Here is a 27,511-nt window from a genome sequence, read left to right as displayed (position 1 = left end):
TTTTTTTTTATTATAATTTTTTATCCTTGTATTTTTTTTAAATTTTAATCCTTTGTAAGTTTATATTCTTTTAATTTGTCCTCAGGAGATGTTATGCTCATTCTTGATCCTTGTAAATTTGTGTTTTTTTAATTTTAATTATTGTAAAACAAACTTATGGGTACTATAATGAAAAAAATTAGAGTCTCAAAGGAATTAAAATTAAAAAAAAAAACTTATAAAGATTAAAAATGAACAAAAAAAATTATAAGAATTAAAATTAAAAAAATGTCAACTTACATGAGTTAAAATAAAAAAAATACTAACTTATCAAAACCTAAAACATATTTAAACCTTGTAAGAAATTAAAATTCTTACCTATTAGTGTTTTTATAAATGAATTATTGAGTAATCAAGAATTAAATTTAGTTCAAGGTTTTTCCATGAATCATTTAGTTTAAATTTCTTCTATTCTTATCTTTATTGTCTTTTTTGACAAACCAAAGAAGGAGTTATTATATGAAATAAACATTTTTTCTTGAAAAACAAAGCTTTGTAAAAGGTTTGTTGCATTTGAATCATCCCCCTAGTTCACAAAACCCTTTTTTCATTCTTACATTGGTTGGCAAAGTTTTTCAAAAAGCTTTTGATCAATTTCGAAAGGGTTTAAGAGAGTTCAAAAACATAATTTAAATTCTTTCTTATTTTCTTATGTTTTTCTCTCTCTTGTCTTTGCAATTGAAATCAAAGTTCAGCCTCATGAGTTGAGCATGTAATAGTATGGAGAATAAAGATTCAAGGGACATGATTCATATGTTTTTTGAATTATTTGAAAAAAATATATATAATTAAAATACAGTGAAAATTTATTAAGTTTTTATCCTTTTATCTATTGCATATGATAAAATTGTCTAACTTTTATAGTAATTATTAAAAAATCATATTTTAGAATATTTTTTTAGTTGATAATATAAAAACCTTTAAAATAAAAATATATCAAAATTAAAGTAAAATTTTAATCAATTTCTTATACTTAATAGAATCTAATGGGGAACAATAACTCGAAAGGAGCACTAATACCCCATAGACCGAGGAGCAAAAGGTAAATATATGAGGAGAGACTTGCATTTGATTAGCTAATTGGTGAGACAATAACTTACCAACGTGATGATATTATTAATTCCAAAAATTATTTTTCAATATATCTTAAGAAATCAAATTGATTCCCAAATTGATGGATTAATGTAAGTTTATCCATATGGTTATGGATCTTCGAATACAAATTTATGTTCTGAAATGGTCACTTAGTAAAATTAAGAGAATTTCGTAGGTATTATTGTGGGGTAATCCATTAAAAAATCAGACACTCAACTAACATGAAGAACTTTTTATTGTCGCTCAGATGAAAAAAAGTTCAATTGAAACTTATTTATAAGTTAAAATTCTTATTTTTCCCGAAGCTTATTTAAAAAATTCTAAATAGTTTTTTATGGAAAAAATTTATAAGTAATTAAGAAACTGACATATTATAATTATATATAAAGTATACACAATATAATACTACATTTTTTCTGAATAACTTCTAATTTATATTATTTTTAAAATTGCATTATCCGAAATGTAATTATTATCTAAAAAAAGTAACCAAGATGTAACACGGGATCGCGGCACTAACGTACTTAGTGCAGTTGTCGCCTTTGGTCGTCTATTAAAAAAAAACCTGCGAGTCCTCGAAGTGAGAACAAAGATCGAAACTTTGGAAGCTCCTCTCATTTCCTCAGCTGTCGCACGTGCAAATGGGGCATCAATTCTGAACCCACATTCATTCTCGCTCCACAAATTCAAATGGGGTGCCTTTGGAGATCTCGATGTTGGGTTCTCATTGTGTTGGTGTTGTTGAATATTGGTTCAGCCTTTGCTGACACTCCTCAGAGACCCAAGAATGTTCAAACTGCACTCCGTGCTAAGTGGTCTGGAACTCCCCTGCTTTTGGAAGCTGCGTATGTCCTTGTTCTTCCTTTTTCAAACATTTTATGTGTTTTTGTAATGTGGGGTGGTGTTATTTATTAGTCTTGTTTCTAATGTTTTGTTCAAATTGTGTTGAACTATACGAATGCGTGCGTGTAAAGGAGTGTCAAATGGGGATATTATTGTCATGTGTTTTAGTTAGGCATGACATAATGGACTGTAGTGTCTAAAACTAGAATTTCCAACTGAATTTTAGTAGTGTATGGGGGTGAGGTGGTGGAATTTTGAAGCATTACGTGATCCTTTCCTGATTGTTTTGCTTTCTGAAGTCTTTTGTGGTTGGAAGAGATTGTTTAGATGACAAAAAGATTATCAGATTATTAAGTTTGACACATGGTGCACGTCTTATGATTCATATAGGAGGATGTTGTTCTAGTGGCACGTGGAGAAATCTTGATTGAAGTTCTTAGTTCAGAAGCATGATCTGGAAATATTCAGCTGAACTGGGGAATTAGATTTATCTTTACATCATGTGGTTAGTTATGACTTATGAGGATGAGTGTGAAATACTTTAGTTGTGTCGTTCCCTCTTGTTCTTATGTACAACATATATTGCTGTTTTCAACCCTGAGTTGAATCCCTTGTTACTTCATATGCAGCACTCGACTGCAGCTCACACTGTCTTCTACATTATCATACACTATTCTTTTTTTTTTTAAATTGTCTACAATTTTTGGCCAATTGTAAAATTTCTATGTTGTAACTTCCATTTATTGTTTGGAAACAGTGAATTATTATCTAACGAAAAAAAGGACCTTTTCTGGGACTTCATTGAGATTTGGCTTAATACTGAGAAGGATGCAGCTAGATCTGAAGCAGCTAAAGATTGTGTGAAGAAAATTTTGGAATGTGGGCGCCCTCTTCTAAGGGAACCATTAAAATCATTATTTGAGTTCTCTCTTATGCTGAGATCAGCATCCCCTAGACTGGTGCTCTTCCAGCAATTAGCGGAGGAATCTCTCGCATCTTTTCCCCTAGGCGATGAAAATTACTCAGATGATGAGACTGAGGAAAAGTTGCTAACAGAAAAGAAGATTGAAAGGAGAAAATTAGATCCCCTGCATGGTGTAAACCTGAAAATCCATGGAGGAAAATGTTGTTGGGTGGATACCGGTGAACACTTGTTTTTGGATGTTCATGAATTACTGGCGTGGCTTCAGGGCTCTGTTGAGCTGTGAGTACTTTGTTACCGTTAGTGCCCTTCTGTTTTTTTATTTTTATTTTTTTTTTATTTTTAAATTTGCCAATGTTGTTGTCAATTGTAAACTTTTTCCTTCAGGGTAGGTGATTCGTTTCCGAGACCTGAAATATTTGATTTTGATCACATCTATTATGAGTTAAGTGTTGGAAGTCCAGTTGCTATCCTTTACGGTGCACTTGGAACCAATTGTTTTAAGGAGTTTCATGTTGCTTTAGTTAAAGCTGCCAAAGAGGTACATTCCTTAACTTTTATTTCTTGTTTTGGTATTAACTATTAAGATCTTGCTAACCAAAGCCCTGTAGGCATTTCTAAATGCTTCTATTTAGTTAAAAAGCACATGTAAAATGATTTTTGTATTCCCAATATAATAAAAGCTTTCATTTCCTATAAAAACTTTTTAGTTTTGTTTACTTAACTGAGCGTTTGCCTAACTCTTTAGAAATATAATGTGATGTAGTTTTTGGCAGCTATTATAATCATTGTAGCTTTCTGCTGTACAAGCCTCCAAAATGCATTTGCTTTCAAGTATCAAATCATGTAAACATAATCATTTTTTGATAAAACCCCAGGAGATTTCAATGGAGAGAAGAATGTGAAAAAAAAGGTGTAAAACTGATAAAAGTAATGTAAATTATTTGAATTGCACCTGAATTATGAGATTTCCATCTTCTATGATATATAATATCCTAGATATTATATATCTCTTTAAGTGAAGTTTAGATTAATATGTTAGTTGTATGCAACACTAATGTTTTTTGAAGATATGGTAATAGGCATGGAGTTGTGAAATGATGAAATCATTAAACAGATTTATATTGTTGTCCCATATATTAAGATTGGAATTTGAAAAAAAAATGTAATGCTTATCTAATATATTTCCCATGCAACTATATTAATATGTTGACTGAATAATTTTTAGGGGAAAGTTAAGTATGTTTTACGGCCAGTGTTGCCTGCTGGATGTGAATCAAAAATCAATCATTGTGGTTCTGTTGGTGCCGGTGAATCAGTGAACTTGGGTGGTTATGGTGTGGAACTTGCACTGAAGAATATGGAATATAAGGCCATGGATGACAGTACGGTAAAAAAAGGTTAGAATGATTGACACATGTTGAGTGAAGGCTTCTAGTTCTCTTTAACTTTGCATATTGAGTCAATTGTAGAAGAAAGTTAGTACATGAAATAGTGATTGCCTGATCATCCTTTCCAATCATTTACTCTTTGTAATTTTTGTAATTTTTAAAATGTCATATTTTTAGAGAAATTATAAAAGTATTCTTTTTTTTAATTTTCTTTGACTTCATGACCTCCATGCTTGCATTGCTATTCCTAGGATTTGATAATTTTATTAATCCTTGTTAGGACCCAATTGCAAGGTATTGGGCAATTGGATCCTGACAATCCTCTTCATGTAAGTTTTCTTTGGACTTGCATTTTCTGTTTTTTTTTTTTTTACGATGTCAATTGAAGATTTGGACTAAGTAACCTGTGACATGCTTGAGTGATTGGCACTGGCAGATTTGGTACACACACTTTTGAATTAATTAATTGCATATTACATTTACAAGAAGAATAAACACAAGTGCAACTACCTAAGTACTTGAATTAAAGCACCTTGCATGAATCTAAAATTTCATGAATCCAAGCTTTAAATTCAGCTATTCCCAATAGATTTGTTGCAGTTTCCAACAATGTCCTTTCATTCATTTTGCATGGTAATATGTACTATTCTCAAGGTCTAATTCTTCTGTTTAAAGAAGTTTTCCTTACCCTTTATGGTCCTTCTATCTGGTTACTTGAGTTAGTTAGCATTGACCTTCTCCAACCTTACCTCAATGCATTGATTTATCAGTTTAACATTCATTAAAGATTCTCCATCTTGTTTTTCTGCAATGAGTTTCGGGTTTGAAGATTTTATTAATTACAACTTTGAAATAGATAATTGAAAAGTACACTTCTTAGTGTTAAATTATTTCTGGATTCACAAATTGCTTTGGTGTTTTGTATATTGCTAATCCAATTAAAATGGTTGCATATTTATAATCAAGAAAGATTACTTGTGATTAAATGATTGATTCTCTCATTAGCACAGTTGAGGATTGCAGGTGTGACTTTGGAGGATCCTCGAACTGAAGATCTTAGCCAGGAAGTCAGAGGATTCATATTCTCTAAAATTCTGGTGTGTAAACTCACATTTGTTTTTGGACATACACGTGATAACGATAAATTTGTAATTTTTAATAAATTTCAACCAATAATAGAAGATGTGTTCAAGAGAGTGCGTTAGAGATTATGTTGCTAGCATTTCTCTTTTTTGTATCAGTAGAGGATAGAACATTTTGGCTACTAAATGTAAATTTTATCTGCATCCATAGAATGGTTCCCTCACAGACTATGTATGTCTGATTCTGGAACCATTTGTATGGTACTAATATTGCTGTATTCTAGTACCTCTGGTACTCCATTCTATATTTATAAAATATTATCTTTGCTGATAAAAAAAAAAAAGTGTTAAATATGATAATGTTATGTGCTTTGCGAGATCTAATGTAAAGTTGTGTCCATTTCCCTTCTCACTGCCTTGCAGCTTGATATATTTTTATTGATTAATATGAAAGGTTTTGGCAGGATGAAGGAATCTAAGATCCTTTGGCATTGCCCACTTTTTGCATGCTTGTGGTGTTATGAACAGAGAAGAGGGCATAGTTTTGAATCATTGTGGGATTAATTTTTTTTCTTTCTGCTTCCATATGGCTGTCAACTCATTATTTGCTTTGGTTAATTTCATAACATTATAAAAGTATATTCATATTTATGGTGATGTATAATCATTGCCCCACCTCAAAATTATCCAGACACTAGTGTTACCAATAAATTTACCTGTTTTTGTTTAATCACAGGAACGTAAAACTGAGTTAACATCTGAGGTCATGGCTTTTCGGGATTATCTATTGTCATCAACTGTATCAGACACACTTGATGTTTGGGAATTAAAGGGTATTTAAAATATTTTTCTCTTTTCCTATGATAATTGGAAAGATTGGAAGCTGAATCCTATTGCAGTTGGCTTCAATGAACAGTGTTCTAAGTTTTTTCCCCCTCTTTTTGATGGTAACAGATCTAGGACATCAAACTGTACAGAGAATTGTCCGAGCTTCGGATCCTCTGCAGTCAATGCAGGAAATTAATCAAAACTTCCCTAGCATAGTTTCTTCCTTGTCTCGCACAAAGGTAATGTAATCTTGTTAATTGTTATTTATGTTAGGCACTCACATTTTTAGACATTTTCCTTGGAAAAAAAGGTCTATTATTCTTACGGAACTGCTTCTCATGACAGCTTGATGATTCTATTCGAGATGAAATAATGGCAAACCAGCGGATGGTCCCACCTGGCAAGTCTTTAATGGCTCTCAATGGTGCTTTAGTCAATGTTGAAGATGTTGACCTCTATCTGTAATAACTTTTTTTCCTAATGATAATTTATACATTATCTTGTGGTATTTCATGTTTGTGCCGCTATTATAGCTAGAGTTTGTATTTTTCAATCCCCTCCAACACATTAAGACTTTGCTGTCTCATATTTATGGTTCTTTTGACGTTTAACTAGTTAGCACTTAGCACAAGATTGGAAGAGCCAAACCCAGGTCTATTTATATACCTATGGTTTGGTTTTGTGTTTATTTGAGTTGAGCCTATTCAAAGTATCTTACTTATCGTATGGAATTCCTTTTTTTATGTTGGATTAAAGTCATTTCCGATATATAGTTGTAAATGCTTTGTCAACTAATTATTGTTTGGGAGAATTGTTTTTAGGTTCTAAGAATGTAAATATTTAGCAGTGGTTTGATCCTGGTTTGGCAGTGCTGAAATTTTTGAATTTCTGATACTATTTTCTTGTTATTTTTTATTAGGTTGATTGACTTGATCCATCAGGATCTCTTGTTGGCTGATCAGTTCTCAAAATTGAAGGTGAATGCCATCTGATTTTCATTATGTCATATTTTTACTACTGCGCTAATTTCTGTTTAACTGATTCACTGAACTAGTATTAATTGACAGAGGAAAAATAGTCATCTGATGCATATTACCTAAGAAAATGTTTTTTTCAAAAGTAACATTGGATAGTCTCCTAAGAAAACAATTTGTATTGAAAGGAGGGAAGATGAATGGGAGGTGAAGAAGTTAATTGTATTTTTTCCATAGAAAAAATGGCACGACTACCTGTTTAGATTAAGAAAATGTTTTGGTTTTCATTTCCTATTTTCATAAATAATTACCAAGGTGGCATTTTGTAATTATTTATGGAAACATAAATGTTTTCTCAAACTGGACAAGCCCTTAATTTTTTTAAACTTCTATTAATTGCTACCATTTTTTTCTCTTTATAAAACTCAGTTGTGATATGTACATACACCTGAACTGTATTGTTGATATTCTCACTATTAGCAGATTCCTCAAGGCACTTTGAAGAAATTGCTCTCGACTTCACCTCCTTCAGAGTCCAGTATATTTCGAGTTGATTTTCATTCTAGTCATGTTCATTATCTCAACAACTTGGAAGAAGATGCTAAATATAAACGGTGGAGGAACAATTTAGATGAGGTGAATTTGTGTGTTTGGATTAGCTTTATTTTTTTATTTAAAAAATATAAAAATCAAAGTGTTCTAGAGATTTTTCTGGCTGAAGTACTGTTTGTGTAAAAATTTGGCCTAACCTAACATATTTTACATTTATTTTGCTTAGTTCTTGATGCCAGTCTTCCCTGGGCAGCTACGCTACATCCGTAAAAACCTTTTCCATGCTGTCTTTGTTCTTGATCCAGCAACCCGTTGTGGTCTGGTGGCAAGTTTTTATTTCCTCAAGCTTAACATTTTCACATTATTCATTTTATATGTTTCCAAGCAAAATCTTAGTCACATGCTTTATTGTTTGGAATTTTGCAGTCCATTGATATGATCATATCATTGTATGAAAATAATTTTCCTGTGAGGTTTGGGATTGTGTTGTATTCTTCGAAGTTTGTTATGCAGTTAGAAAATCATGCTACAAAAGAGCACAGCGATGAAGATATTTCGACTACGGTAATTTTTACCTTTTGTTGTTCAGGAATGTGTGTGATAAATGCCAGAGAAATTTTTCTATATGTTTTAGTTTTACTGGCAAGTTTATGACATAATTTTTTTTCTCTTTTCAGATTATATGTCTCTTCAGTTATATCAACGAGAATTATGGTGCTGAAATGGCTTACCGGTTTTTGAGCAATGTATGAGTGTGATACTTAGTCATTAGTGTCATCTTCAGTTCAATGTCTTTCCATGACCTTACTTACCTCTGGTTTAAAAGTTAAAACTTCATATGCCAGAAGCACATGACTGAAATCCAAAATTAGGAAAGAAAAGTGGCAGATGCAGTTAATATGTGATGTTGCACTTTCATTTTACTCCACCCATCTTGAAACTAACTACATATCTATTTGATATCATTAAAGTTCAAAATTTGAACCTTCCAAGTCGCTTTATTTCACTCAACTTTGAAATTTCAGCCTTATGACTCAATAGTCTTTTTTTCTTTTTAAACTTTCCCCTTGTCTATCACTATGCAAATTTCTAGATAATCACTTTCCTATGAATTCAATTATTTATTTAAAAAAAAATCATGAACCTAGTGCATAACATTTGACAACCTCTTAAGTGGCTTCATCTCTTCCCCATTAACATGACAAAAAAGGGAAAAATAAATCTCAAAGGTTTGTTTGGAGGTTTTTATTTATATTGATAAAAATAAAAGTGTTTATGCTGTTAGAATTAGCATACATGAATAGATGATGCTATTATATCTAAGATTTTTATGGAACACATTTTAGCAGTTGTTTTGAGACATTTAAAACTAATCTTATTTTCAATTAAATTAAAGGAACTATATTGTACAATTTTGTAGGTTAACAAATTACGTATTGAGTCAGATGGCAATGCGGATGATGCTCTTGAACTGCACCATGTTGAAGGAGTGTTTGTGGAAACAATATTGTAAGTTTTATAGTACTTTTTGTTGATTAGTATACTTCTGACATTTGACTAATATAGTGCTTCAATTTTTTAGCAGTAACATTGAATTCTAATTACTTTTAAACATGAATTAAATATTCTCTGTATTTCTATAGATCAAAGGTAAAGTCCCCACCTCAAGAGATATTACTAAAGCTGTATAAGAATCAAAAGTTGAAGGAATTGTCACAAGAAAGCTCTAAGTTTGTATTTAAGCTTGGTTTGTCTAAGCTTCAATGTTCGTTATTGATGAATGGCCTTGTTATTGATCCCACTGAGGTAATGATTTTTTTAACATTTTCCACTGCCTTAAAATTTTATTTCCTCTCTTTTTTTGTACTTTTTCTACAATTCTGCTCTCAATTCACAATATTTTATATTGTACAAGGTGGTTGGCAAAGATGTAAGTGTTGAGAGAAAGAGAAAATGAAAAACGTGCTGAATTGCTGTGTATTAAAGAGAAAATTATATATACAGAGTGTAATAAGTACCGTACAAGGATTTATAGTTACATGATTACTGTAATTACATGATATCACTAATTACATAATCAACCTATAATCACTCTTTACATTAATTCTGATAGAATTCAGAGAAAGAGAAAAAGATTTGTGCAACTGAAAATAAACTGTATTATTGATTCTTGTTGTAAGATTTACTATTGTGTGTTGTCGTATCGGACCACACAAAATACTCTTTTATAATGAAGGAGGTTTACAAAATAAGGAAACAAAATAATGAGTAATAATGGAAATAATCCCATACTAAAATGCTGTAATTAAAACATATCAAATCATATCTTTGACACTCCCCCTCAAGCTGGAGCATATATGTCATATGAACCAAGCTTGTTACAAATGGGGTAAACCCAACAGAAACGAAAGACGGTTCTGATCATGGGGTTCCGCCAAATAAACCTCGGCGGCAACCAACAAAAGCCTGTAGTGGTGATGGGTATTGTTCACCTTTGAATAAAGCACGCCCTGAGGTGGAAGGATGTGGTTCCAGTGTGATGTGTCACACGTCATGTGTGTGAACTTCTCTCACTGGAAAAGGGCCCTGCGTGGGGTTGCGTTGGCGGTGTTGAGTTGGTTGTGCATGTGGACGGCGTGGCGGTAGGTGTCATGCACAGATCTTTAGCTGGTGGGTGATGCACACGAGCTGGAGAACGGCGACATGACAGGGTGCACGCTGGTTGCCAGGAGGTGGAGACTCCGGGGGTATGGTCACATCGGAGAGATAGGAGGGCGCGATGACTGCCAATAGAGGCTTGTAGCAGCTTGTGGTACTGTTCACACAAGAATGAAGGCCTACTGCAGTGATAATGGAACCAAAACTGTTTGGTGTGTAGAAGAAAGGAGAAAGGGTCATCAAAAGAAGGGCAGTGAGCAGAAAGGTCCTCCGAGGACAGTAGGTCCCTGATGGAGAACGACTTTCATTATTCCTCTATTAAGAATAACATGCTTTGATACCATGTAAGAATTATTTACTGTTGTGTGTTGTCGTATCAGACCATACGAAATACTCTTATTTATAATAAAGTAGGTTTACAAAATAAGAAAACGAAATAATGAGTAATAATGGAAATAATCCCATACTAAACTGCTGTAGTTAAAATATATCATCTTTGACACTTGTAAAAATCAGCTACAACTGATAGAAGCTGACTATGGGCTAGCTGATAAGCTTGGCCCAGACCATTAACTGAAGCCCAAAACAGAAAAAGAAAATTACAGTGCAAGCATGAGAGTTGATCTCTAATACTACTTTCTGTAATAATATCTAACAGTAATATTGTGGTCTTCTTTGTAAAATGAGTTCTTTGTCTTTGTTTTTTATATGTGTTTTTTCTTAATGATGGCAACCCAAAACAAAATAAAATAAATAGCACAGGGTACACTTTATGTAGTAAAATGCAGATGAGTCTCTTACAATGCACTAATAAACTCACTGCTATCTATGAATTTGTAAGATCTCCTTCATATATTTATCATTGGTTGACTACTTGCACTTATCCAAACTGTTGTAGTTTTCCTTTGTGTGTTGTTTAACTTTGGATAGTCTACATGTGCTCAACTTTAGTTTCATGTGCGTTGTGCCCAATTTTTCTTTGTCTAGTATAACTGTGATGTATTAATCAGAGTGTTAGTAGAATAAATTTTTCCTCTACTTATTTCTATGCAATTGTGTTTACCAGGAAGCTCTTATAAATGCCTTAAATGATGAGACTCCAAGAATACAGGAACAAGTATATTTTGGACAAATAATGTCTGACACTGATGTATTAGCTAAGTTTCTATCAGAAGCTGGTATACAGCGTTATAATCCTAAGGTATAGTTAAATAATTTAATAATTTAAATTTTGGGAACCTTTATAATGGTATACACTAACCAGTTTATAATGCTAATCCTTTGGTGTAGATTATTTCTGATAGCAAACCAAGGTTCATATCTCTGTCAATGTTTACTTTTGGGGAGGAATCTATACTAAATGACATTGTCTACTTGCATTCTCCTGGAAGTAAGTTGTTTAAATGTTAGAATCTCTAATTTCTTTTGTTCAGTCTGTTTCTTTTGTCGTCACATGTGGATTGTTTTGATCCAAACAGCAATGGATGATACGAAGGCTGTGACGCATCTTCTTGCTGTTGATATCACTTCAAGGAATGGGATGAAATTACTTCAACAAGGCATACATTATCTGGTTAATACCAATATGCATTTCTTTTAAATCTTTTTGGTTCTTTTTAAATTATTGTGCTTAATGCCTATTATGAGTTGGACCAATTTATTTGATGCTTTTAAGCATATTTGATGTTTTTGTTATTTGAACATAATGCTACAGATAGAAGGATCCAAAAATGCTCGTGTAGGTCTTCTGTTTAATGCCAATCGGAGTCCTAATTTGTTTAGCCTCCTATTTGTTAAGGTCTTTGAAATCACTGCATCCTTGTATAGGTATGTGTTTGGATTTTGCTTTTAATTCAAAAGCTGGTTGAATTTTAATAGATTGTTTAATTTCAATTCTGTGATTTAGTCAATTCCTTTCCGAAGTTGAAGCACCATTTTTATATCAAATGTTTGAACGCATGGTGTGCAGTCATAAGACGAATGTATTGGACTTCTTGAATCAGCTTTGCTCACTATATGAGAAGAATTACATCCTTTCACCTCCTATGGAAGCTGAGAGCACTCAAGCATTTGTTGATATGGTTTGCGAGCTTGGTGAAGCTAATGGGTTACCATCTAAGGGCTATAGGTCTGCCCTCCTAGAATTTCCTGCTGGTGAAGTGAGAAAGCATTTGACTAAGGTACTTCTAGTTTATCTTGCCATTTGGACATTTGCTTTTAGTTCTTAACAACCCTATCCTGTGTCTCATACTTTTACTTTTTCTATTTGATACTAATACCTGAAGGAAATGGTTGTCCACTGCTTTTGTTTTCCATTTCTGCTCCTCTTTTATGTATTTCATTTTAATTTGTACTATGTTAAACAATTTCAGAGTTTTTCACTAATATTTTTTTGTCTGTTAATCATGATAATTTGTATTAATTAGATGTCTTGTTATCAGGTGCAGAATTCTTTGTATAGGGTGCTTGGGCTTGAATCTGGTGCCAATGCTGTCTTCACTAATGGAAGGGTAATATTGTTTTGGTGTCTTCAGCTATTTCATAGTATAACTGATTTCTGATGAATAATTGTTTTCATTGCTTGCTTACAAATATAATTTTGCTCTTCTCTCTCAAAATTTGCCGATGAATTTTCACCAATACTTAAATTTCCTTATTAATCTTGTGTTCTTTCCTTAATATCTATCTTTAATAGGTAACTTATCCAATAGATGAAAGCTCATTTTTGAGCGCTGATCTGCATCTTCTGGAATCAATAGAATTTAAACAAAGGACAAAGCACATTGTGGAAATTATTGAAGAGGTGGAATGGCATGATGTTGACCCCGACACACTAACAAGGTTTCTTGAACTTTGCAGTTTCTGTTTGACTCAACTTTAATTTTTGCTTGATTTCTCTATAGATCATTACATATATCACCTTCCCATGACATGCTTTCTTTTAACTAAAATATGTTGGAGGGAGGGTCTGGGAAACCAAAGCCTAAAAGTGAGGTGGTACATGACATTGCTGGCACAACGCAAGTGCACAGATCATACAAAGAATAAAGTGATGAGATAATCATAAGTATTGTTTCCCAATGATTGATTGAGAAACCATGCTAGCTGTAGACCAATTTCTGCAGAATTTATATTCAAGCAAATGAATATGGGAATCAGTTGAATAGAAAGTAAGTTTAGAAACAAGAAAGTAAAGAATTAAAAAGTGCATAGGTGATAGCTCACTTGAAGCATGTTGGGAATCAGAATATAATATTCTGAATTCGTTGTAATAATTGTAGTTTATAGGCATATAATCTCTGATTTAGAGGAAACTGAATATCTTCTATTTATGTGCAATTAATACTATAAGCCTATATAAACTCTCATCCATGGTGTATTCAGACACACGGTTTCAGTACAATATGCTGATGGTTTTCTTTTCTTTTAACATAGCAAACTCCCATAATGTGTATCATGTGCTGTGCAAGCTTATCTATTGTTACATTTTTCTGCTACTACTGATTTGTTGAGTTCTTAGGAATTTTTGGAGAATGTTGGGTGTGTCAAAAGTCCTCTGATTTATAGTAACTTAAACAGATTTTTTGTTCAATCACTTCTGTTTACTGAATATTTAACAATTCTGTAACGTTGCCTTCTGTCGTTTGCAGCAAATTCATTAGTGATATTGTCATGGCCTTATCATCTTCAATGGCCATGCGGGAGCGGAATTCTGAAAGTGCTCGTTTTGAGATTCTGAATGATCAGCATAGGTTATTTTAATCAGTTACAATGCACTCAAACATTTTTTTCCTTATGATTTAGTCATTTCTGGATTGCTCATTTATATGTATTATATGATGTCAGTATTTCTTTTTCCATCATTTATCTGTGCAGTGTCATTATTCTAAATAATGTAAATTCAAGTATTCATATTGATGCGGTTCTTGATCCTTTAAGTCCAACCAGCCAGAGGTTGTCTGGAATTCTTCGAGTTTTGTGGAAATACATTCAGCCCAGCATGAGAATTGTACTGAATCCAGTGGTTGGTTCAAATCTATCTATAGTTCTGCAAACATGAATAATTATATAATAATTGTTTTTCCGCAACTGAAATTGTTCCTTCACTAAGATTATTTTTAGGCATTTGGAATAAAAAAGAAGATGGAAAAAATTGTTTCTCTCTCATTGTGATTGGATGAGACAAGCCAAAGTGTTGTCCTTGTGTTGTGGAACTGTGAATTTCCCCCTAATTTGGTTTTCATAAGTCCTTCTGTTATTCAGTCTTATGTTTTAGGCCTTTTATTTTTGACACAGAATATATGATTACAAAGAATCAGGAGGTTAAAATCATTCTTAAAATAAAAAGGAAATACAGACAACAGAGAACAAAGAAAGCAAATCTACCCAATCCCTCAACATAGTTGTAAATGAAACTTAATATCAAAAACCATGTCGGTTTTACACCAAGTAGAAACCAATTGTCTGATCATATCTTATCCCAAAGTAGCTGCTTATCCAAAGAAATCTCCTTGATGCAATAGTTACACTTCAACCAAATGTGCATGTATTAGTCCATTCACATTATGATCAATAGGCTTGTAGAAGTTAATTCGTCTATCCTTCATCTGTTCCTACTCTAAATAATTTTTAGCTTGTAACCTGCCAAGAGCCAACTCTCCCAAATGCTTAACTGGTTAGGTGAAGGCTCTTGATTAGTGTGATATCCATCGCACTCCCTCTTGCAAGATCCATTAATGTGAAGGCCCAATCCATTAATTTTGCGGGATTTTCTACAAGATATATTTCTTTTAATTTTCCTCCAGCAAAATGTGTTGCCAAGTTCTTTATACATTTGCTAATTTGTATTGAATGCTGTTTTTCATCTTATGACAGAGTTCTCTTGCTGATCTTCCTCTGAAGAGCTACTACAGATATGTAGTACCAACAATGGTATATCTTATTTATTTAACTCTTAATTCTCTAAGATAATTCCAGACATGGTATTTGATGTTAGGTCTCACAGGGTTTCTGATTTTTGCAGGATGATTTTAGCAACACTGACTCTGCAATAAATGGCCCACAAGCACTCTTTGCAAACATGCCACTGTCTAAGACTCTCACCATGAATCTTGATGTTCCTGAGTCTTGGCTTGTTGAGCCCGTTATTGCATTGTATGTATTATTTTAGAATTTGTTAATTTACTGATATTTTTATCAATTTTTTGTTTGAATGTAACTGGAGAAGAGTAAATTATTGAGAATAAATTACACTGCTCTTCCTCATTTCAAATTTATAGTAACCCTAACCTATTCCATTAAGTAGCTGTTAGACTCATTAAACCATTCTAATGCCAATGTTTATATGTTAGTCCAAATGTACCCTTGTCTTTGTTAATAAAAAAGCATGTTATAAATTTGAATTAATACCGTAAAAATGGGGTGAACATTTAAAAAGAATAAAGGTTTTTGCATCTAAACTTGAATGAGTCTCATAATTAGTGACACACACCAACTCTGGTAGATAAATAATCAAGTTAAATTGTTGAATTAAATTATAAACTCTGAATGCTTTGTATTTTTCTGGCAATCGAAGGCATTCCCTTTGATATTTCGGGAATGGGGGAAATAAATATGATTTTTCCTTGCCTTGAGGGAGGTCTATGTAATACATTTCTGAGTTTTTATATGTAATGACTACTTTTTGTGAATTTTAATAGTCCTTAGTAATATCTCTCATGCTGCAGCCATGACCTGGATAACATTCTTCTTGAGAACCTTGGTGACACAAGCACATTGCAAGCAGTTTTTGAGCTTGAAGCTCTTGTCCTCACTGGTAACATTGCATCTTGTTATCAGAAATACAAGCTGATGACTCCTGGTGTTAGTGATATTATTGTTACTAAATAATCATTGCTACTTGTTAGAATGCTAGGCCACATCTATTTGTGTAGTAGTTTGGTTCATTAGCATAATTAACGCTTTTTTTAAGAAAAAAAGTTATACAAGAACTTTTTCTTTTAGAGGCCCTCCTTAAAATAAAAACAAAAAGAACAGCCAAGAAATGACTACAAAAAAAATGAAGCAAAGAACAGCCAAGAAATTCCTGTAATTGACACCACTTTTAAAAGTCCCTGCGCTTTACAACTACTAGAATTCAAATGCCTAATCTTATCCCAAAGAATATGCTTGTCCAAAGGGATCCCTTAAAGACAAAAATAATGCTCCAGCATAATCATCAAAGTGTAGCATAGATTGCACATTACCATAAAAAATTTGGCTTCTTTACTTCTACCATAACAATTAAAGCTAGTCAACAAAATCTAATCCATGGACCTAGGGCACACCCAACACACTGAAATGTGAAACAAACAATTTCATGAAGAAACAAATGCAGAACAACTTAAGAAATAAGAAAATGGGGAACCTACTCTGCTCATTACACAGCAAGGGAAAATGAATAGAGCCATTTGTAGCCTGTGAACCTGCGGCATGTCACTGGTTAAATTTCTATTAAACACTTCTGTGCAATTATGATGTTTAATATGTGTAGTTATGTCTATAACATTAGCTTCTATTTTCTCCTTGATTAGCTTACAAAACACAACAGCAACAAAGCCTTTTCCCACTAGGTGGGATTGGCTAAAGGGATCATATGAGGCCATGAATTACTGCCATATGTTTAACTGTAAATATGGACCATTTACCTCTAAATCTCTCTTAAGGGTTTGACTTGATTGTTTTTCTTGGTCTCCTTCTTCCTCTAACTAATGAAATATGTTCCATCTGGTTAAACATCTTTATTGGTGTTTCTACCGGTCTTCACTAAACATACCCAAACCAACTAAGAGAGGCTCTATCAATTTTCCTAAAATCTCTCTAATTATTATATTCCTAATTCTGTCCTCTCTTCAATGTTAACAATCATTAATGAGCACTGTGTACTAATCTATTGTCAGTCTTGTCAAATCTAATCAGGTCATTGTTCTGAGAAAGATCACGATCCTCCTCGGGGACTTCAGCTGATCCTTGGGACGAAAACTGCTCCCCATTTAGTTGACACCCTTGTGATGGCCAACCTGGGATATTGGCAAATGAAAGTCTCACCTGGAGTTTGGTACTTGCAGCTTGCTCCTGGAAGAAGTTCCGAGCTTTACATTTTAAAGGAAGATGGTGAAGGAAGTTATGATAAACAATCATCAAAACTCATTACTATTAATGATTTACGGGGTAAACTATTTCATATGGAAGTACTGAAAAAAAAGGGAAAGGAGCATGAGGAATTACTCCTTCCTGATGACAACGCACAAGATGAGAAGAAAGTGAGTACTTTCTATTAAAAATTGTTCTTTAAAAACATATGTTTTGAAGCATAAAATGATAAACATTATTATTTAAAGGCTAAAGCTAGTGCAATCCATAACAGATATCTTCATGAGATTTTTGTAGGGAAGTGGCTTGAATTCCAACTTCTTAGAATGGGCTTCTGGTTTCATTGGTGGCAACAAATTATCTAAAAAGGCTGAAAAAAGTTCACAAGTATGTCTTTTATTTACTTGTCTGTTAGTTTTCTGTCAATTTCTGTCTCAAATGCTTTCCCTTCATTCTGCTGTTCATCCATAAATAATACAGATTTGTTTACTGTCATTACAGACCCATTTACAGCCATTAAGACACAATGGTTCTATTTCCTAATTTATACGACCTATATCAGGAAAGCTAATAATATACAATGAATAGACAGATTTGCTGATTACAGGAAACAACATAATAACAGAATCCCTTATTGACATCCCCCCTCAAATTGATGCGGCTGATCAAGAAGTATCAATTTGCTAGTGAATCTGGGTACGATGGGAACCTTCAGTGAATCTGGGTGGGAATGGAGTTTTTCTTGGAGGCGAAATCTGTTTGATAGTGAAATGGGAAGAGCTTCTGAGTTTATTGATCAAACTGCTGCAATTAGGCCTTCTACAGCTTTAAAAGATTCTTGGTTATGGGGAGCTGACTCAAAAGGAATTTTTTCCACTAATTCTGCCTACCTTTCTATTAAAGCTGATCATCTTAATGAAGATCAATGTCTTGGCTTCCAGCACTTATGGAACATCATAATCCCTCCTAGAGCCCTTGTATTTGCTTGGAGGCTTCTATGGGACAGATTGCCCACTAAGGATAATCTACTTAGGAGGAATGTCACTATTGATAATGACTTGTGCCCTTTTTGTCAGGACAAAGCAGAATCTGCCTCACACCTTTTCTTCTTGTGTCCTAAAGTTATGCCTCTATGGTGGGAATTCAGCTCATGGGTAAAGGAACCTAGAGTGCTTCATTGGAGACCTTTGGATAATTTCATCCAGCATTTCTCTACGGCAGGTCTGAAAGACACCAACAGAAAGTGGAAAATCTGGTGGATAGCAGCTACAATATCAATATGGAATCTTAGAAATGACATTATCTTCAACAATAAACCTTTTGTCATCTCTAAATTGGTGGATAATACAATTTTCCTCTCTTGGACCTGGATGAGGGGGTGGGAAAAGGATTTTCATGTTCCTTTTCACCAATGGTCCTCAGCTATGGCAGTAGCTTTTAAGTAATGTTTGTCTTATTGGGATGGGTTGTTTGGTTTTTGTTGGGTTGGCAGCTTCTGTTTATTGCGGTTTGTTTCAGGAGGCTCTACCTCCTGTGGTCTGTTATAGTACCTCTGGTACTTTGTATCTTCTATCTTCAAATTAATATATTATATTTTTGGCTGTTCAAAAAAAAAAAAGAAGTATCAATTTGCTGCTAAGAAACTGATGTCGAGGACGAGGTACAACCTTGGTGAGGATGTCCTCAAGCTGAAGTTGCGACATGACATGAGGAAGAGATATAACATGAGCGTCCAATGCTTCTCGAATAGAATGCCAATCAACCTCAATATGCTTTGTGCGCTCATGAAAAAACGGATTAGTAGCTATCTGAATGGCACTAGTATTGTCAGCATAGAGAGGTGTGGCTGCTATTTGAGGGAAGCCTATCTCAGCTAAGAGTCCACGAAGCCAAATGATTTCATAACAAGCCATAGACATAGCTTGATACTCTGATTCAGTGGAGGACTTTGATACACGTGATTGCTTTTTACTCTTCAAAGAGATTAGCGCAGGACCAAAAAACATGCACCAACCTGTGACAGATCTTCGTGTATCAGGGCAACCGGCCCAATTTGCATCACTGTTGCCAACCAAACTAAGAGGCTTCCCAGTAGGAAAAATAAACCACGAGTTGAAGTGCCTTTTAAGTAACAAATGATGTGGCAAACAACGGCCGGATGAGGATGGCATGGGGAATCCTTTGTGAGTGGTACTATAACCTAAGGACGCACACATGACTGATTAGGCCCCTAGCTTATGACATTCAGGAGGTGGAAGGTTGACAAAACAAACACAACCAAAGGGGTGAAGATCAATATAATCCGGATTAACTTGAAAGAGGCGAAAGAAAGGAGAATCAAACCCGAGAACTTGGGAAGGAAGACGATTTATCAGAAAGACAGCAGTCGACAGAGCCTCAACCCAAATTTTGGATGGGACAGAGGCTACAAGAAGTAGTGAATGTGTGACGTCAAGCAAATGTCGATTTTTTCATTCTGCAATGCCGTTTTGCTGAGGTGTATAAGGATAAGAATGCTGAGAAAGGAAGCCTTTTTGTTGTAGGTATTCTTGAAAGGCATGAGACCAGAGTCTTAATGCTTGTCTGAAACTAGTTCTCAATATAATCCAAAAAATTCTTAAACATAGGAAAAACTCCATCTTTAGAACGAAGGAAGTAAATCCAAGTTAAACGACTATAGTCATCAATAAACATCACAAAGTATTTATACTTGGAATGCAACAAGATTGGAGACACACCCTACACATCACTGTGAATAATTGTAAAACATTTGTTAGCACGAGTAGCATTATGGGGAAATGGGAGATTTTTGCTTTTGGCAAGTTTGCACACTGAACACTTAAAGGATGAGTCAGAAACAAGAGTTTTATTGCCCAACAAACCATTCTTTATTAAATGAGACAAAACAACTGAATTTGGATGTCCTAGTTTATTATGCCAATCCTCAAATGAGGACGGGATAGCTGTACAAGAAAATGAGGAAAAACTAGGAGAAGTAAACTGGAGTGGAAACAATCTTCTTACTTTAGGTCCCTTCACGATCACTTTCCCTGACACCTGATCCTGCACAAAATGACTAGTCTGAGAGAAATTAACATTACAATTATTATCCACCAACTACCCAACCGAAATTAAATCAGGAGCAAGTTTCAGGGACAGAAATACATCTCGGAAGACAGAATTAATGTCACCAAGAGTAGAAATAAAATCAATTGGCACTAAGTGAAGTTGCCCAGCAGATATATAAGTTGCACCCCGAGAATTGAGGCAGGCGATGTGAGACTTCCTAACATCTTCTGCCTGTCTATTTTACAAAAATCATCATTTATTATATTTCCTTGAAAACCTTATTAGTTTTTGGTACATTAAGTTAATGTTATATAAAAAGATTTTATCTGATTGATGTTGCTTTTATGCTTTAAAGCTTTAATTGATTTAATGATTTGGCATTTTTACACTGGAATGCACAATTTCTCCGTTCAACTTGGTTTCAACGCGTATCCAAACACACCCTAACAGATTGAACCTTATTAAGTGTTTACCTTGTGCTTTGTCCTTCAATTTTTATCTTTGTACCTATCATTTCCAAAGTTGTAATAGATAGAACCTTTTTCCCATATAGGAGAAAGGAAGGGGTGGACGGCATGGAAAAACTATTAATATGGTTTCTATTGCTTCTGGGCACCTGTAAGTGGTTCTCTTATTTTAAGTTGTTCTTACAATTTTCCTTTCTTGTCTTTCCTTTTAGTTTTGCCTTTTAACATATGTTTGTTCAAGTTCAGTCCTTTATTTTGAAATTTAAACAGTGATTACTATATGTGACGTATCATGTTGGAAAAATTGTCTTGTACAGCAGAAAATATCATTTATTGATGTTTTATGCTTCTTCATGGAATGGGGTCAATCATGTATGTTGATTCTGATTTCGTAGAATGGGATTTGGGGTTCCATTGCAGAATATAATTTTGGGTTCAAGTGCCTGTAATTAATAGGAAATTTAGGGACACTAATTTCTTGTGCAAGTTTTACTGAGCACAATCTTTCAAATAAACATTATACACTTGCAAATGCATGCTAACTATTAAACTCCATACTTGGATTCTATAATATTTTTTCATATTTAGTTGGAGCCTGGTGGTATTTTATTTGTAATCAGGGATGCAATCTTCACTATGTGCTTCTTGTCAATTTGCCAGATATGAACGCTTTATGAAGATTATGATTCTAAGTGTTCTAAAGAATACTCATCGTCCAGTTAAATTCTGGTTCATAAAGAACTACCTCTCTCCTCCTTTTAAGGTTATATATCCACCCAAGTTATATGCTTACATTTTAATTCATTTGTATATTGGAATGTAAAGTAGAATGATGAGTTTGCCTGACATTCTGAACCATTTTGGTTGACTTAACATACAGGACTTAATTCCACACATGGCCCTAGAGTATGGTTTTGAATATGAACTAGTCACGTACAAGTGGCCCACATGGTTGCATAAGCAGAAAGAAAAGCAGCGAATAATTTGGGCATATAAAATCTTATTCCTAGATGTCATTTTCCCCCTTTCTTTGGAGAAGGTATCACAGTTTCTTCTTCTGCATCAAGTTCCATGCTTTTGGTTTTTGTCTTTTGCACAATTAATTTCAATGTCAGACTACACAACTCTTAGAATGTTGGTTTGAGCCTAACTCAATCCCAAAAGCTGACTCATAGGGTGAGAGTTGTCTCTCACTTATATATTCTATCTTGGGCTTATCTCTAGTTAATGTGGGACTTGGATTTTTTCCAATAACAATGTTGTGACAAAGATAATGAAGAATTAAAATCCCTTACAAGAAAATCTGTCTAAAATCTACCAATATATGCAGGTCATTTTTGTGGATGCTGATCAAGTTGTTAGGGCAGACATGGGAGTACTCTATGACATGGATATAAGAGGAAAACCCCTGGCATATACCCCATTTTGTGATAATAATAAGGAGATGGATGGATATAGGTTTTGGAGACAAGTAAATGTCACTGCCAGAATTCTAATTATTGTTCAATTCCAATCTATATGATAATCTTGGTTTCCGTTACGCCCGTGTAATTTTAATGCAGTATTGGCTATAAATCTTTGTTAACCTTTGTTCCCTGTGTCATAGGGTTTCTGGAATGATCATTTGCAGGGAAAACCATACCATATTAGGTTAGTAGCTACTTTTTATATTCTATTGCTAAATATAATTTCAATGCTTACTGTTTCAATTTCTGTTTTCAGTGCTTTATATGTTGTTGATCTGAAGAAGTTCCGAGAGACTGCAGCTGGAGATAATCTTAGAGTTATTTATGAAACACTAAGCAGGGATCCAAATAGTCTAGCCAACTTGGATCAGGTAAGAGGTTCAAGTTAATAGTTCCTTTTACCTGCAAACGAATCCTTACTTACAAGAGCGTGTTGTTAAGCAAGTTTGACTGGTTTTTGTAGTCCCAATATAACATGAAAAACCATTGCATTATTAATGACTGCTTTATATCAAAACTTGTTGAATATGCAACAACAATGAGTTGAAATTTTCAAGAATATAAATAGAATCCTTTCTCAAAGATCTAAAATTGCATCCCAATTCTTTAGGAAGATTTTAGGAGGTATTTGTCTTTCACTCAGAGAAAATGATGAGTCGGGTATTGATACTCATGACCATTATGATCATAATAAAGCCTCTCTCCCTTAGAAATGTCATGAGTAGCAACCACAAAAAAAAACCTTGCATTCACCATCAACATTGTATCTCACACATTTACAGTTCTGCTTCTTCCTACCTTCCTGTGTATGATTGCTTATGCCACTCATAAAGGGAGCGGATGAGCGATGTTTCCACGTTTATCAGCACAGCTAACAACACTTTGAGAACTTTCTGCTCTAAGAAGGGACATAATACTGTCAGAATCATCACGTTCCTGGTTGTCAAGGTAATCCACATCGCCAATGTATTCAGCAGTAATTGCCATATCCTTGATAAGGTCATCAGCCTCAACAGTATAACCTTCACATGAATCATAAACAACCATAAAGGGAGGGAATTCACCTCTTTTAGAGATAGCAATGCAGTGTTCTATGGTCTCCATGTCTTCCTTGGAAAGAATCTTCATGCCACCAGTTTTTAGTGTGGCTTGATTCACAGATCTAGGAGCCTTTCCGGCAAGTATGTGAGGTGATCACTGAATTCCATATTTAATGCTGTTAAAGCAGAAGCAAGGTCTGGGCAGGATCTTTTGTAGGAACAAATGGTAACAGTCTCCTCTGTTTCTTATGTAATATCAGAGGTCATGAATGTTTCCAACACTTAGCATCCTAAGAAGGATACTTGTCATTAGCATCACCAGAACTCCCTCCAAATCTCGAAGAAATCAATTATCTTCTTTCGAGAGAAAGTTCTCAAAGTCTTGTTATCTGAGCTGATAAATGTGGAAACATTGCTCACTTTATCGGTGGCATTAACAATCGTACACAGGAAGGTAGGAAGAAGCAGAAGTGTGGATGTGTGAGATACAATGTTGGTGGTAAATGCAAGGTTTTTTTTTTGTTGCTACTTGTTAGATTTGAGAGAGTTTAAAGAGAGAGAATTCATGGAGGAAATTGTATTATTAAGAAAAAATCAAATCAACTTATACACACCTAGGGTATTTATAGATTTTAATACAAAGCAGCTAGTCTAACTAACTCCAATACTAGTGATATTTCCAAGGGAGAGAGGCTTTATAGCGATTATAATGGTCATGAGTATCAATACCCAATTCATCATTTTTGTCTAAGTGAAAGACATAAGCAACTCCTAAAATCCTCCCATAGAATTGGGACACAATTTGGGTTTGGACCTAACTTAACCTCACAATTTTGCTTTATTATTAGTTAATGTGGGATCTCCAATACACACCCTTCAAATGGCTAGGTAGGCCTAACTATAATCGTTAGGATACACTCAATAGCATTTAACAATTTGGGTTTGAACCTAACTCAACCCCACAAGACCAGGGCTTGTAAGGTGAGTGTTGTCCCCCACTTATATACATTATTTTGGCCTTATCACTAGTTGATGTAGTATCTACAACACTTCTCTTAGAATTTGGATTTAAGGTCTAACCCAACCCCATAAAACTTGCTTGCAAGGTGAGGATTACCCAAGCCTTATAAGCACTGCTTAGGCCTTATCTCTAGTCAATGTGGGATCTCAATCCCATAAGAGCCGCATCCTAGTGGCTGCACTCTACCATGTTAAACTCAGCCTTTCTGGTCAGCCCCTCCTTAGGTAGCCCTTTTTGGCATAGGGATGACCGCAATTAAGGTAACTTTCCAACAACTTCATAAGATGGAGGCATAAGGAACCATCTCTAAACCACTTAGGATTAGTAACACTGCTCTAAACAAAATGATTAACCTAAAACAGTATGCTTTTAAACAAGGGCCAAAGAATAGTTGTTTTAACTTTTGATGTATATGCCTTATCAAAGTGAATTCTTAAAGAATATGTAGCCTCTGCAATCCATTAACCAAAAATGAAAGGAAAACTAGGGAGCAACTTTATGATATGCTCTTTGAATGCCTTTGGTGACTATTGATGAGTGATCATATAACAGGTTGTATAATTTATTTAGAAAATAGAAATTTTTTTAATTTGATTATTTCAGTATTTTATACCCATTGATCAAGATGGTATTTCCGTATTTGTTGGAAACATTATGTGATCCCTGTCGTAAAAAATTTACTAGTAAAGACTGCTCATGTACAGCATGTCCTTGTTGGCAAGGCTTATGGTATGTTTGGAGGCTTTTTTTGGGCTTAAAAGTTACTTTCAAGCTAAAGCTAAAATAAGAACTTCAAAAAAAGGTAAAAGTTGTTTGGAAGTTTTTATCTTTTCTAACTTAAAATCTCTTTTTAAGTTAAAAGTTGTATGGTAATTTATTAAAACTAATTATCAAAATATATTTATAAACAAAAAAAAATATTGTGTTAAATTAATTTAATTCATATTAAATCATTTTTATGATAATAAAATTAAATTAAAATAAAATATTAAAATAAATATATTAAAAAATTGAAATTACTTCAATTAATAAAATTTTATTTCAGTGATAATTTTTGCAAACTAAAGTACAACTTATGGAAACTTTCTCAACAACAAAAATATATTGTTAAGCATAAGGATTTCAATGTTATGGGAACAATAAAAAAAAGCAGCATCATTATTCCACAGAAAAGCTGCAGGGGCACGAACATATAAGAAAGGAGGAAAAGAATTTATTTTAGAAAAAGAAATACATGAAAGATCGGTAGATGGGATTCGAAGGATGGTTGTTGCTAGAAAAGCTCCGCACAAGCTATAAAAAAGCTACTCCGAGGAGCTTTTTATAAGCTCCTTATTTTCGTCTTTTAGTCTTAAAAATAAGCTACTTATAATTTTAAGGACTTTTATATATATAAGAGTGTTTGGCCTAGCTTTTACTTTTAAGGAGAAAAAAAAGCCAAAATAAGCTGGTACAAACACTACCTTAGTGTTGAATCAATATAATTTTTGCGCAAGTTGGAATCAGGTCCTTCCTTCTTACCATTTGAAATTTGAAAAAATATTTCAGAATTTGAAAAAGAGTCAATTACATAAATTTTATGAAGGGCTAAAATTGGATACTTAGGACTGTAAAATCAAGTTACTAGTATCGTAGATTCATATTATTTTTTATGAAGATTAATCTTTATGTACTTCCAATGTATTTCCCATTAGCCTTCTCTCTTTTGAATGCATGCTTTTGATTTTGGTTTGAGGTGCCTTTTTGCTAAAATTTTCCCTGAAATGGTCTAGGATCTTCCTAATTATGCTCAGCATACCGTGCCAATTTTCTCTTTGCCGCAAGAGTGGCTATGGTGTGAATCATGGTGTGGTAATGCTACAAAATACAAGGCAAAAACCATTGATCTGTGCAACAATCCCATGACAAAAGAACCCAAACTGCAGGTAAATGTTTTTCTGTTTTAAGTTTTGTGTTCATGGAAACTTGTTTCCTATCGCAACTTATGTTTTTGCACTCCTCTTTGTCTTCTATGGCCATTTTTTTTACTACTTTATCTCGGAACATTAGGGTGCTAGACGAATAGTTTCTGAGTGGCCAGACCTGGATTTTGAGGCAAGAAGATTCACAGCACGAATCTTGGGCGATGATCAAGAATCAGAATCAATACTGCCCCCTAATCAATCCAAGAACTTGAATAGTGAAGATTCGTCGAATGAGGACATGGAATCCAGGGCTGAGTTATGAACAAGGGACAGATGCTGTGCAAGTTGAAATTTATTCAAGAAATCTATGATCCTTGCAGCAGTTTGTCGCCATGTAGCATCATGACTTCTTTCCATCTAACCAGTGCCCATCTGATATATCGGCATTCATATCCAAACACGAATATGACAACTTCTGAGTGCAATGGAGATTTGCACTCTCAGCTGCCCAATTCCAAAGTCTCAAAGGAGATCTTGATTAGAGTAAAATTTGAGTGAATTTGAATCATACCTTCAATTTGATGACTGTGGACATAGTAACCTATCAGGCCATCTAAATTCATTAATGTTATATACCAGCAATCAACCCCTCACCTTTTTTTTCCAGGATACTTGTTTAATTCAATGGGGAAGAATGCTGGATTTTGGGAATGTCAAGTATTACAGTGATTGTGTTAACTTGTTACAAGTTTGCTCTCAGCATCAACATAATTTTTGGTGATTATTCTTGTGTCTCCCACACTGGTAACAGACTGGAATATAAGAGAATCATGTTACTTTTGACTGAATTCTGTGTCTCTCAGCACCCCTAATTCTTTTAAGAATGTATTTTTCCTGCTTTTATGTCCAATAACTAACTGCGACTCTTGATAAACTTTGACTGAATTCTGCTAAATTTCTATGGTCTTATTTTATCATTTGTATAGCTATATAGCATTTTTCTGTAATTAATTGTCAGTTATGCACCTA

The 27,511-nt window shown here is 34.0% G+C and overlaps 1 protein-coding gene and 1 pseudogene across 3 annotated transcripts; one reads left to right on the top strand and one right to left on the bottom strand.

Moving 5' to 3' along the window:
• The first annotated feature begins 1,666 nt into the window (after window positions 1-1,666).
• On the top strand, window positions 1,667-27,511 carry LOC100781347 (UDP-glucose:glycoprotein glucosyltransferase). 3 transcript variants are annotated; one of them, XM_006580159.3, is made up of 37 exons: window positions 1,667-1,979; window positions 2,735-3,181; window positions 3,287-3,440; window positions 4,128-4,299; window positions 5,314-5,387; window positions 6,109-6,205; window positions 6,327-6,439; window positions 6,546-6,661; window positions 7,120-7,177; window positions 7,658-7,810; window positions 7,953-8,051; window positions 8,153-8,290; window positions 8,404-8,472; window positions 9,147-9,235; window positions 9,370-9,532; window positions 11,451-11,585; window positions 11,675-11,774; window positions 11,863-11,957; window positions 12,099-12,211; window positions 12,354-12,564; window positions 12,826-12,894; window positions 13,080-13,225; window positions 14,035-14,136; window positions 14,261-14,408; window positions 15,260-15,316; window positions 15,408-15,538; window positions 16,111-16,199; window positions 17,342-17,685; window positions 17,813-17,902; window positions 21,138-21,202; window positions 21,712-21,814; window positions 21,932-22,090; window positions 22,382-22,522; window positions 22,658-22,701; window positions 22,774-22,888; window positions 26,351-26,503; window positions 26,628-27,511. In XM_006580159.3, the coding sequence occupies exons 1-37, from the start codon at window positions 1,825-1,827 to the stop codon at window positions 26,802-26,804; spliced, it is 4,884 nt and encodes a 1,627-aa protein (XP_006580222.1). In that variant the 5' UTR covers window positions 1,667-1,824; the 3' UTR covers window positions 26,805-27,511. The 3 variants fall into 3 exon arrangements, with proteins under 3 accessions (XP_006580222.1, XP_014631216.1, XP_040871483.1); XM_014775730.3 differs by having other exon boundaries at window positions 1,677-1,979; window positions 7,655-7,810; XM_041015549.1 differs by lacking the exon at window positions 1,667-1,979 and adding an exon at window positions 2,352-2,482 and having other exon boundaries at window positions 7,655-7,810.
• Window positions 22,906-23,811, bottom strand: LOC102666033 (probable Histone-lysine N-methyltransferase ATXR5; annotated as a pseudogene).

The sequence above is a fragment of the Glycine max genome, chromosome 5, assembly GCF_000004515.6.
Source record: "Glycine max cultivar Williams 82 chromosome 5, Glycine_max_v4.0, whole genome shotgun sequence".
NCBI lineage: Eukaryota > Viridiplantae > Streptophyta > Magnoliopsida > Fabales > Fabaceae > Glycine > Glycine max.
The sequence above is the reverse complement of the archived record's forward strand: the minus strand, read 5'-3'. Positions and strand labels throughout refer to the sequence as shown.